General features: G+C 52.5%; 1 protein-coding gene across 1 annotated transcript in view; it reads left to right on the forward strand.

Annotated features, from left to right (window-relative positions):
• Positions 1-12811, forward strand: part of STX1A (syntaxin 1A) — a 75042-nt gene that overhangs the window by 6767 nt on the left and 55464 nt on the right. The window contains exons 2-3 of the mRNA XM_068210151.1: positions 9628-9705; positions 10839-10938. Of these exons, the coding sequence (XP_068066252.1) occupies positions 9628-9705; positions 10839-10938 (178 nt within the window). The remainder of the gene's footprint in view (positions 1-9627; positions 9706-10838; positions 10939-12811) is intronic.

A 12811-nucleotide genomic window follows, 5' to 3' on the forward strand; every position in this document is an offset into this window, starting at 1 on the left:
TGCTGCCCATGGGAAACTCTGGTCTGCACAGGAGCTGTAACCATGATGATGCCACTTAGAGGATGTTAAGAAATTAATTTCAGATTAAGTCTGTTTTTAGCCAAATCATTCTTCAGCCATGACTGTAAATTTATAAATACTGGCTGTAAAGTATGAGTGCTTTTCCAGTAGGTGATAGTGCTGTCCATGTTTCAGAGCTACAGGAGGAGGTCAGTGTGTTCAGCTCATTGCCCTCTCCAGGACTGGTACCAACTCTGTCACCTCTGACACTTGTTCTTCAAGGTTAAGGAGAATTTTACCTGATTGCTTTTAAAACTGAGCTTAAGAGTGATCAAGGTTCTGATAGAAGGCTTGGACTTTGTGCCAAAGGCTGGGAATTATTTTGCAGGAGTGCAAGCAAACACCTAAGGACAAAACTCTTGGAAATCATGTTCTCCCTTGCACTGCTAGTGTTGGAAATTGGAAACACCACCTCACTTATGCGGATGTTGCTCAATGCTGAAGTCATGTGTGCCTTGGACTTTTGTTCATAAAAAAAGAGTTGTTAATGGGAAGGTATGGGCTGGTTTTGGTGAATATTAGAATTATAGAATTGCTTAGGTTAGAAAACCCCTCTAAGATCCAACTGTTTTCCCCAGCACTGCCAAGGCCAGCACCAACCCCAAGTGCCACAACTACACATCTGTTAAATCCATTCAGGGATGGTGACTCCACCACTGCCCTGCACAGCCTGTGCCTTGGCAACTGGGCTGGAGAGCCCTTTCCATGGAGAAATTTTCCCCAGTATCCAATTAAACTTGCCTTGGCCATTTCCTCTTGTCCTGTCCCTTGTTCTCTGGGAGCAGAGCCTGACCCTCACCTGGTTCCACCCTCCTGTCAGGGTGTTGTAGACAGTGAGGTCCACCTGAGCCTCCTTTTCTCCAGGCTGAGCCCCTCCAGCTCCCTCAGCTGCTCCTGGTGCTCCAGATGCTTCCCCAGCTCCATTCCTTTCCCTGGACACACTCCAGCATCTCAGTGACCTTCTTGTTGTGAGAGGCCCAGAACTGACCCCAAGATTTGTGGTGCCTCACAGTGTCTGTCACAGGGGCACAATCCCTGTCCTGGTCCTGCTGGAGACTTTATTTCTGATACAAGCCAAGTGCCACTGGCTTCTTGCCCACTTGGGCTTATGTTCAGCTACTGCTGGCCAGCACCCCAAGGCCTTTCCCAGCTTTTCAGTGACTCTACCCCCATGCTGGAGCATTCCATGGTGTTGTTGCTACCCTAGTGCAGGACCCTGCACTTGGCCTCATTGAATGGCACAGAATTGGCCTTGGCCCATTGATTCAGCCTGTCCAGATCCCTCTGCAGATCCCTCCTGCCCTCCAGCAGGTCAACATCTCACCCAGCTTGGTGTCTTCTGCTGAGGTTGCCCTGGATCCCCTTGTCCACATCATTGATAAAGCTGTTAGACAGGAGTGGCCTCAACACTGATCCCTGGAGAACACCACTGGTGACAGGCTGTCAGCTGGATTTAATGCTGGAATAGGACACAGCTGGCTTTGGGGCCTGTGTGCCATGGAATGGCCAGTTTATCATGGTGCACTGTATGGTCTGCAGAAAGGCCCGAGGCTAGGACCATAGGTAGTTTAAAGCATGGTTTTGGGTGGTTCAGCTCTTCAGGGCTGTCTCCTGGGAGCACACCCTCTGGCTGTCCTTATCCTCAGCCTTGGCACCACCTCCCTGGGAACCTTCAGGAACAGGACTTCAGCCCTGCTTGAAGGGCTTTTTTTGGCTGCTGCAGATGCCTAAAGCAAACCCTGAAGTGTGGGGAGGTCAGGGTGATGCCTCAGGTTTTAGCTTTTCTATTTTTCACATTCTGTGCTGCTTTAGTGTGTGGATCTGGGTTTCATATCAGGGGATGGTGAGCTCTCTGCACAGAGTAGGGAGACAAAACAATTCCTGCTCTAGATGGGGATCAAGGACAGATGATCCAGATCTCGTGGACTGAAGAGAGAAAAACAATAAGGATGGGACTTCATGACCTGGAGCTATAATTGCACAATTAACGCCAATATGCAAATGGACCAAAACTTAGAAAAGTGAGAGACCTTGTGAATGGTCGTGCATTTTGTGACCATTTTGGGTTGTGCTGCCCAAGGTGGATCCATTGAGGCCTCTTAATAAATCCCTGCTTTATTCTTTGGCTCTGTCTAGCCTCTGTTCTAGGTCAGCCTTCACAAGGCATGAAGGGCAGCCCCAGGGTGAGGGACTCGTTTGGTGGGTGGGAGATCCCTGGGTACCCTGCACCTTGTCCAGGTGAGGCTGTACTGAGCTGCCTTTGTGCTGCCAAGCACTGCAGAACCAGGCTGAGATGTTTCCAGAGATCTGGGCATCTGTACGTTCTCCTGCGTGTCCTCTGGGCTCTGTGAGATAGCTGAGATGTCAGTGCTGCTCGCTGCTGCGTTGTTGTGACCTTGTCCTTCCTTCACTGCATGCTGGAATGAGCTGCCCTGGTCTCGGAACCCATCCCCGGTTGGGGTGAGCCCGGGATGGTGGAAAAGTCTCTCCTCCAACCCGTGTCTCCAAAGAAAGACTCAGTAGTCTTCTGTTGTTCGTTCTCAAGGTAGTTTATTGTGTGTTATATAAAAGATTTCTCCCTGAGCTGCTGTGGTCCATTCAGCAGTCAGGCAAGGGCACACTCCCCCTCCCAGGGGGCTGGTGCCCTCTTTTATATCACACATTACGTGTTAAATGTTTATGGTTTTACCCCAATGCCCATCACCTATATTGAACAGTGACTTTCTACTCTGAACCAATCTGTGAGTGCCAACATCACCAAGAACACGGAGGTTGGGAAGAAGAAGGAAAGAGGACAGGGCACACCCAAGTCCCTCCATCTTAGAACTTCTGACCCCCATGTACAAAACTCAGACCCCTCTGTACAAGGCCTAAAACCCCCCTGTACAGCACCCAAAAACTCTTCCTCTCACTTTGTGACTACTTCTACTATAATATCTAAACTTTTGTGATTTCTTGTTCTTCCTGCAAGGTTGGTAAATTGTTCCATGGATCAGGTTCAAAGCCACAGGGGTCTGTGGCTGCATTCCAGGGTCTCAAATGCTTCTGACCTGGGCCCGGAACATCCAAGAATGTCCAAGGGACATTCTGGGTTCCGACATCCTGGGAGCTCTCGGTGTCAGCAGCAGTGCCCTGGCCTTGGGGGTTTGGACATGGGGAGCGAGGTGGCTGCTGTTGGGTGTTGGACCCTCGTGTGCCACTCTATGAGGGGATACGATCCCAGAGTGACCCACAGCTGCTCAGAGGCAGCGCCAGGAGCAGCCCGTGCATCCCGCCACGTTCTGGTCTTGGTGCAAAAAGAACATAATTTTACAAAGCAAGTCAAGCCCAGATGGCTGGAATCTCTTCAGCTGGGCAGAGCAGCACGGAGGTGTTGGTAAATAAAAACAAACAGATGCAGCCTGGGAGTGAAGCCGTGGAGCAGCCTCCTCATCTCAGAGATGAGGCCTTTCTTTGCTTAACTGAGTGGTCCCTAAAAGGAGGATGGCAGCTGGTGTGGCTTTTTCTTTCCCTTGTGCTTTTGTGAGGCTTGCCTTGTCTCTGGCAGGGTGGGAGGCAGCATGGCCTGGGCCCACAGCCCCGTGGGGTGCTGGAGGCAGGCAAGGGCTCACTGCCTGTTTGGACACAGGTGTTTCCCAGGAAAATGTGCCAGCAGGGCTTGTTAGAGGGATGTGTGTGGGTTCAGGTGTGCCCAGCAGGGGCTGAGCCCCGTTGTTCCTCTGCTTCCTGCACCAGCTCCCTGGATGCATCTGGACGTGGTCAAATCCATCTGCAGCCCTGACAGGAGAGGACAGGAGCTTGGGGCTGCATGTGGCCACTGCTGAGGTGACAGGGACCTGGTTATGCCCCGCACAGCCCACCCTGCCAGCTTTGCTGCTTGGAGGAGAGCAAGCAACAAGTCTTTTCAGGTGTTCTGTGCTCCTTTGCCTCTTTCAGAAAGTGCTTGGAGAGGGAATGGGGTGGGTTGGAATGAATTTATTGGCATGTGCTGGTTACAAAACCCATAGAGCCGGGATGCTCCGGGGCTCTGGATATCTTCCCATCTGCTACTCCTTTGGGTCAGGGGTGGTATCACAGTTTGCCTCTGCCTCCACTTGGGATTTTGGCCCTTGTGGAGGGCACTTTGAAGCCTGTGAGGCCCCTAAAGCTGCTGAGGAGCTCTGACTGCCCTGCCCTCCCCATGTAGCTCCTGCTGCTCAGTGGCACTGAAGAGGCAGCGCTCCCAGAGCCATCCCAGCTGCGGGGACAGTGCCCACATGGTGCCACTGCTTGGCCTCTGGTGGACTGGAGAAATAAAAACCTTGCAAAAGAAGGATTATTCTCACCTGCTCTGTGTGGGGAAAAAGCCTGGAAGCCCTGGGTCCTTGGTGCTGCCTGACAGGGCCTGAGGCAGAAGTGGAGGGGCACTGGGAGGATGGTGTGCCTGACATTGTGAGTTCCCAGGCTGGGGAGTTGTTTGCTGCTTGTGCTGAGCAGCCCCTGCAGGTAGTTTTGACTGAGACAGGAGCTTTCCACCTGACTTTGGAAGCCTGGGATGCTCACAGTTGAAGCCAAAACACTGTTATGTTTCCTTTTGAAAGATGTTTATTTTTTTTTTTTAATGTTTATTTTTTGAAAGTTTTGGCCTCGTTCCTACTTTTGTGCTAGAAATTATCATGGGGGGACACCTCAGTCTTGGGGTAGAGCAGTGAGGGCCAGCGTGGAGGGAGATGCTGGGAGAAGCTGATCCATCAGTGCCCTGCATGCCGTGAGCTGTTCTCCCAGTGGCATCCCCTCTGGCTCCAGTCCAAGTCACCCATTAGTGGATGTGGCTGCTGCTTACTGGCCCAGGGCTCAGGGTGGTGGGGTGGGATGATCTGCCTGACACGGGGGGTGAGGGGCAGGATGGCACCGAGGGTGTTTCCAGTGACGTGGGTTGGACAGATGGTGCCCTTCTCCAGCCCGGAGTGACAAGTGACATGTGCCCTCCTGACCAGCAGGCTCCATCTGTGTAATTTCCTCTTCATGGGGCTTCTGGCTGGGCTTTGTGCCACTCCCCCTGTCCAGTGCCTGCCCTAAATAACATCTCTCTGCCTGTCCATCAGCCTCTGTGCTCCCAGGAGTGGTCTACGCTCAACCATGAGTGCCTCTGGCAAGGCTGTGCGTGGCTTTGGCACAAACCCCTCCCTTGGGTGGTGGGTCCCCTTCCTGCAGGATTTCTGGATATGGCAGGGTCCGGTGGGCAGCACGGGCAGGACTAGGCAGGATTGTGGCATCCTTTGTGCAATGAGGCAGGCCTGTTTTGGAGGTGGAAGGGACAAGCAAGAGGTGACAAGGAGAAGAGCATCTTGGCAGGTACCCTGCTCCCCTGCTGCTCTTCCTCTGCTGCCAGTCCCTGGCCTTCCTGGTTTCTGTACAAGCCTGCATCTAAAATTAACAGTGGGAATACTCTGCTCACAGGCTTCAAAAAGGGGCTCAGAATTCTGGCAAATTTAGATCCTGCCATAATGATGGCAAAAAAGGCTGGATAGGCTTGTGAGGAAGTTGTGTTGAAGGTGTGTTTTTCTGTCAGGGCTGCAGGGGCTGACTGGTCCTTCTCATCCAGTTCCACCCCCTGCCGTGGGCAGGGACACCTTACACTAGACCAGGTTGGTCAAGCCCTGTCCAGCCTGGCCTTGGACACTTCCAGGGATGGGGCAGCCACAGCTGCTCTGGCCATCCCACCCCCATGGACCGACATTTCTTCCCCATGTCCAACCTGACTCCACCCTCCTCAGTTCAACACCATTGTCCTGTGCTGGGTCCCCAGAGCTGGAGGCAGCTCCAGGGTGTCTGATAGCAGAGGGGGAACATCCCCTCCCTCTCCTGCTGCCCACAGTGCTGAGGGTGAGCCCTGGAGACACTTGTCTTTCTGTGCTGCCAGTGCCCATGGCTAGGTCAAGTCCCATTTGGCACCCACCAGAATCCCCAGGTCCATCCTCACGGGTTGCTCTCAGCCCCCTTTCCTTTGACTCCTTCCTGTAGATGACCATCCTGTCGGTGCATGGTGAGGTGGCAGGAGCTGCAGGCGGGGACATGTGTCCCTCCATCTGTGGGGGCTGCTGTGGATGTCCTTGTCCCTGACATGGAGAGGCTTAGCAGGGTGGGGGAAGAAAGATCCCCTGACCTGGAAACAGGCATCCAGCGTGGTGTTTGCATTGGCAGATGCATCTTCCATCACTCACAACCTGTGTCCCCAGGATCTGTTGGCGTTATCCAGGGCCCTGGGGGGTGTAGTTGGGGTCTGTGTTGTAATTGCCCATCCAGTGGGCTCTTGGTACCATCCACCAAAGTGTGTGATGCTTCAAAGTTGTTGATGCTTAAAATCAAGCACAGCACCAACCTAGCAGGCATGTGTGATATGTAAAGTGGAATGTGAGCATGGGTGGCACTTGTGTCTCTGTAGCAAAGATCTGTCCGTGCATTCCTAGCTTTAGGACATGGTTCTTTGTGACCTCCTCCCTGGTGAGCCCTCCTCCCATGTGCTGTGGGTGCTGGGGGAGTGCTCTGGGCGCAACAGGGCATGTGTAGGCATTGCTCTGGAAGCAGTTGTTGACCCCAAGTGGACCTGAGCTTACAGCCGGGCTTGGTGCTGGCTGAAGGAATGGCATTGGGGTTGGGACAGTGACAGCTGTCACTGTGTTACTGTGCTCAGATGGTTTTGAGCAAGGCTGGAGCAGTGATGACACAGGACAGGGGAGGAACTGGGCTGTCTGGTGGCACTGGTGTGCAGGAAGGATTTAAAAGAGCCTGTGGCCAAATCCTGCCCTTGGCTCCAGGGAGGTGTGGGAGGTGTTGATGTGGTCATGTATCCAGCTCTGCCCGAAGCCCAAGCTGTGCTCTGGCTCTCCATGCTGGACTGTGACTGCGGAAGGAAATGGGAGAGGTGGTGTGGACCTGGTGTGAGCAAACTGCAGAATTTTGGAAGCAGAAAGCTTCAGGGAAAGAGCTGGCCCTGCCTGGTGCAGAAGGCAGTGCCTGCTGCAGGGACCGTACAGCCCCAGCTTGTCCCAGCACATAGGTAGCAGTGGGACCAGGACAGTGACCATCCCCTGGGCTGGTCAAATCATGGGGTCAGTTTTGGGCCCCTCGAAAAGGAAGACATTGTGGGGCTGGAGCATGTCCAGAGAAGGGAACAGAGCTGGGGAAGGGTCTGGAGGACCAGGCTGAGGGAACTGGGGTGGCTCAGCCTGGAGAAAAGGAGGCTCAGGGGGAGCCTTCTTAACTCTCTACAAATCCCTGACAGGAGGATGGAGCCAGGTGAGGGTCACTCTCTTTCCCCAAGTTATCAAGTGACAGGACAAGTGGAAATGGCCTCAAGTTGCTCCAGGGAAGGTTTAGGTTGGTATTAGGCAAAACGTCTTCATGGAAGGGGTTGTCAAAGCCAGGAACAGGCTGTGCAGGGCAGTGGTGGAGTCACCATCACTGGAGGGATTTAAATGTACCAACCCATCCCCAGGCTGGCAGCTTTGGCCATGCCCCAGCCTCACTGTGCCAGCAGCTCCTGGCCTGAGTGGCTGTGTCACGAATGGGCACAATTTCAGACTTCAGGGCACAGTTTTCTGTGCCCATAGAGTGGTGGGTAAGAGCAGCACCATGCCTCCTCTTCCTTGTCAGGGTGAGATTTTCACCCTGGCAATTGTGGGAGCTCTCTGATCACAAAGGCTCTGGATAACCATGGATGGGATGACTGTGTGTGAGTGAGTTACCTCTTGTAGTAAGGTAGAAAAATCATAAAGAAAGGCTTCATAAAATCAAGCTTTCTCTCCTAAAATCAGTGGCATAACAATCTATTCCTGGGTGAAAGACAACTTGCATGTGTATTAACTGTTTTTACACCATTAGCTAGAAAAATGAAAACTATCTCTCACAAACAACTTTTCCTGCATGTACACATCAGGGGTTTGAGTGACCAATCAATACAGGATAACAACTTGTTACTAACCAATAAAGTAATTAACAAGAAAGCTCCTGACCAATTGCAGTCCCACACAAGCTCTGTAAAACTATATGAAAAGGAGTTATTTATGTGAATAAAGAATGGGCTTTTTCCACCATGAACAAAATGGAGTTTGTGTGATTTATTCTGTTAGTTACCCAGGCAAAAAGTGCCACAAGTGATGGCAAGGCTGAAAGCTGAGGTCTCCAGATGATACCACCCTAATCAGTCACTGTAGGGTGGAAAGACAATTTTAGGAGGTAGGATAGATATTTAATCTGGCTTATTTCAATGTAAGAGGGCTCTCTCTGGAGACTGTAGTGGCTGCCTCTCTGCAGAGTGCAAAGGGACCATGGGCTGATGTGTAACCATCTGCAAAAACTGCAGTCATCATGAGATGAGCACAGGCAGTCCTGTCTTAAATCTCCATTCCACTGGCTTCTTCTCTCTTGTAAGAGATGGAGTAAGAGGAAACTTTTCCAACCTGTTAATTTTCCATTTCCCTCCGTTGAGTAACTGCTTTGGATAATAATCTTTTAAATGTCTCCTTATGTGCAGGACTGTAATTTTTCCTTCCCTTGAGAGCTTGCATCCCCCGCCTTGCTGGGACAGGAGGTGTTTTCATCTCTGGTGACAATGACACACATGCTTCTGCAGACAAGGACAACCCCTCATTTGCCTGCTGTGACTTTACTAGTTCTGCTGTATTATCTGTTTGCTCCCACCTTTCCTGCACTCTGCAGCACTCCTTTTATTTTCCCATCACAGCATCCCTTGTGTTTGCCTTGGCAGCATCTCTCATGCTTTCCTGTGGCAGCATCCCTTCTTTTTACCATCATGGCATCCCTTATGTTTTCCTGACATGGCATTCCTCATGTTTTCCCGTTGCAGCATCTCTCATTTCCTATTGCAGCTTTCCTCGTGTTTCCCACTGCAGCTTCCCTCATGCTTTCCCGTGGCAGCATTCCTTGTGTTTCCCGTGACAGCATCCCTCATGTTTCCCATTACAGCATCCCTCGTGTTTTCCCATCACGGCATCGCCCATGCTTTCTCCTGTGGCAGCATTCCTGTGTTTCCCATGGCAGCATCCCTCGTGTTTTCCCATCACAGCATCCCTCGAGCTTTCCCATGGCAGCATCCCTCGTGCTTTCCCAGTCCAACATCCCTTGTGTTTCCCATCGTGACATGCCACATGCTTTCCCATTGCAGCACCCTGGTGGAATCTGTGGTGTTTCCTGTTCCTGCTCCTTGCAGAGCTGGTGTGTTCACACAGGGCTGAGGGTGCCCTGGAAGCTGCCACTCCTTGGATGTGGGGTGTCCTTAGCTGTGTCCCATGCTCACTGCGGAGGTCGTGCCATGGGGCACTGGCTGCCACGGAGTTTTGGCCATCCCTCACTGCTGGATGTGTCTGTTCTCTGCTCCCTCAGAGTCCTGGGGACTTGGAGTGGCAGTGCCTGGGGTGTTCCACACTCTGGCTAGTGATTGCCCCAACTCCTTGGAGCAGCTGAGCACAGGAGAAGGGGAAGATTCCTCATAGGAGCTCCTGAAATAGGGCCATGAACTCTGCAGGAAGCCCTCGTTGATGCCTCTCTCTCTCTGTGTTGTTGCAGGCAAAGGACAGTGATGATGACGATGAAGTCACCGTCAGTGTGGACCGGGATCGTTTCATGGATGAATTCTTTGAGCAGGTGAGAGGTTTTGTTCCTCCAGTGTGTCTCTGAAGCTGGTTCAGACCTTTCTGCTGGCACCAGGGTGGGCTGTGGATGGTCCAGGCTCCCTGCAGCCACTGGGGATGGGATGAAGGTCCTGCCCTGGCTGGTGCTGCTCAGCTGATGCTCAGGGTTATGCTGAGTGCTGAACATCAGGAACCTGGCTTCCCTGCAGACCTGAGGCTGTGCTGCCCTATGGATGTTTCCCTGCTCCCCCTGCTCCTCCAGAGCCCAGCGAGGCTGTTGCCCAGGCGATGGGAGCAGGGAAGCCTCACACACAGCTCTCAGGCCTTTCCCCAGAGCACCTCTGCAGAGCAGCAGTCTCTGCATGGGATTGATTTAATTTTGTGCCTCCCGTTCCCAAACAAGAGGTTGTCTTCTGGCATGTGGGTGGCTGTAAGATCTGCTTGCAGATTTTTAGCACACCCTTAGCATGGCATGTGTGTGGGGGGTGTTAAAATGGATCTGTGCAGGCAATGGAGTGGGAACTGGGATAAATCTGATGTGCAGGTGGAGGAAGATGAGCAAAGGAGTGGTGTGAGCTGAAGGAGAAGACTGAGTTAGAGGGTGAGAAGCCTGGCGGGTGGAGAACACAGGAGAGGTTTCCCCTCTTGGGCGATGCTGGTGTCTTCCTGTAGCACAGAAGTGCAGGGAAAATGCCAGAATGGATCTTTTGGAAAATGTGGCCTCCCTGGAACGGGAGTGAGGATCAAACTGGGTGTTTCTGGAGCTTTTTATGGAGCAAGGAGCCGTGAGGGACCGAGCTGCTACCAGCCTGGCTTGTGCAGTCTCAGCAGTGCTCTGCCAGTGGCACAGAGTCTGGGAATCAGTCTGATGCTGATTTATATAAATCCCAGCAGTTTCTCAGTGTATCACAAAGAATACAGGACATGCAGTGTGTATTACATTGCTGTGACTCAGAGCTGGCTGGTGGGATGGAGAAGGTCTGATTCCACAGTGGTGCTATAGTTCCAAGCTGGAAAATATTTATCCAGGAGGATGTTTGCTGTGGTTCAGACATGTCATGGTTGCTTTGGAATAGAGTATAATAATCCCTTCACTTTCCAAAAATCCAGATCTGTCACAGACACCTGTCTTGTCTCACTTCACAGGTGGAAGAAATCCGAGGCTTCATTGATAAAATTTCGGAGAATGTGGAAGAAGTGAAAAGGAAGCACAGCGCCATTCTCGCTTCCCCCAACCCCGATGAAAGTGAGTGAGCCGTGAGCCCCGTGTGTCCTGTGGGCACGTGGCTTCACTGAGGGGTGGCTGGGGCCAGGCACAGTCCCCTGTGCTGCAGGTGGCCACGGCTGGGTGGTGAGGGAGGACTTGGACTGGCCTGGTGGCTGGTGGCTTTAAGACCTGGAGAGGTGGTGAGAGTCCAGTGAGGGGGATTTCTGAAAGGATGGGGCAGCGTGGAGGCTGGGAAGAGCACGTGGCTGTTTTTGTGCTGGTTGGCTGTTGTCTTGCCCTGGGCTGCCTGGGAAAGTCCGTGGATAAGATAGAACAGACCAAGTGTCACCTATTTGGGCCCAGAAATGTTACAGCTCCTCTTTGAGCCAGAGGTGGGCAGTTGGGACCTTGCATCTCTGTCCTGGGGACAATTTGTTGCTGGCTGGTCAAAGAATCTGTCTCTTCCAGACCTCTTTCTTGACCAGCCTTGTTTTTCAGAGAAGAGGTTTGCTTCCAGGAGGTGGAGTTAGGGATTCAAGCATCCAAAGGGTGGTAACATTTGGGTGTCTGGGGGATCTGGCAGAGTTAGAACTGTGAATGCTGTGGTCCCCTGTTCCCAGGGGAGCCCAAGGAGCCGGCTGTGGGGGTGGTGAGGTCTGCAGAGGCTTTCCAGCTCAGTGTCTGCAAAGCCCTTACTGTGGAGCGGGCGGATCCGAGGGCTGAGCTGTGTGGGGAGAGCAGGGCTGAGCTCTGCAGGGTGGGGCTGGAGCCTGCCCGGGCTCACCTGCTGAGGGGCAGCCCTGGAGCAGCTCTGCTGCCCCAGCTCCACCTTCAGGTAACACTGAGCCCAGGTGGCTCTCCTTTGCCCACCTCCATCATGATTTCGCGTCACAGGAGTGTTGGATGCTGCAGGTCTGACCCTGCAGGATGGCTCCAGGCCACTGACAGCCCTCATTCTGGCAAAGGTGTTGCTTCCATGGGCTGAGCACTGCTCATGCTCCCAGTGCTTAGAGGCTGGAAAGCTGAGACCGGGTCTCTGCTCATCTACCCTCTTCCCATCCATTTCTCATTTGCCCAGTGCAATTCCATGTCTGCTTGTGGAATTGTGCCTGGAGGTCCCAGGAGGGTGCCCACACACACATTGCCCTGTGTCCAGCCCTATGTCAAATCAGTAGATTTTGTAATTACTTGAAAGGAATGGCCCTTCCTAAATTGTCTCAGGCTTCCCTCTCCTGGCAGCTGCTCCTCAGCTAAAATTTCCTTGGCCAAGCCTGGGAGCGAGGGATTTTCTCAAGGGAATTCACATGTCTCAGGCTATTGCTCAATCATCCTCCAGGCTCTTGTGCTTTCACTGTAAGATGTTGCAGTGTTCCTGTTTGGGAGTGTTCAGAGAAGAGCTGCTGTGCTCCTGGCTGCTGCAGTGGCATGGGGTCCACTTGGGTCTGCAGAGGGCACTCATGGCCTAAAAGCATAATAATCAATTTAAAAGTCTGAGATATGCAGTGAACAAGATGTGGTGACATTCCTATGACTTCCAGAAGCATCCAGGACATTGGAAGTGCTTCTGGTTTTGTTCTACAACGTTACTTTGCCTTGGTGTTGTAGAGAATTCAGTATGTCACATCAAGAACTGTTTGGACAGGGAGAGGAGCCCACACATTCATCTGAAATCAGTGATTTGTAGCATTGTGGTGTGTGCAGGGGGTGTGGTCGGGCCAAGTGGTGGACAGACTCAGAATCACAGAGTGCTTTGGGTTGGAAGGGACCTTCAAAGATCATCCAGTTCCACATCCCTGCCATGGGCAGGGACACCTTAAATCTAGACCAGTGGACCACTTGCTCCAAGCCCTGTCCAATGTGCCCTTGAACTCTTCCAGGGATGGGTCAGCCACAACTTCTCTGGACAACCTTT

The sequence above is a fragment of the Anomalospiza imberbis genome, chromosome 20 (genome assembly GCF_031753505.1).
Source record: "Anomalospiza imberbis isolate Cuckoo-Finch-1a 21T00152 chromosome 20, ASM3175350v1, whole genome shotgun sequence".
NCBI lineage: Eukaryota > Metazoa > Chordata > Aves > Passeriformes > Viduidae > Anomalospiza > Anomalospiza imberbis.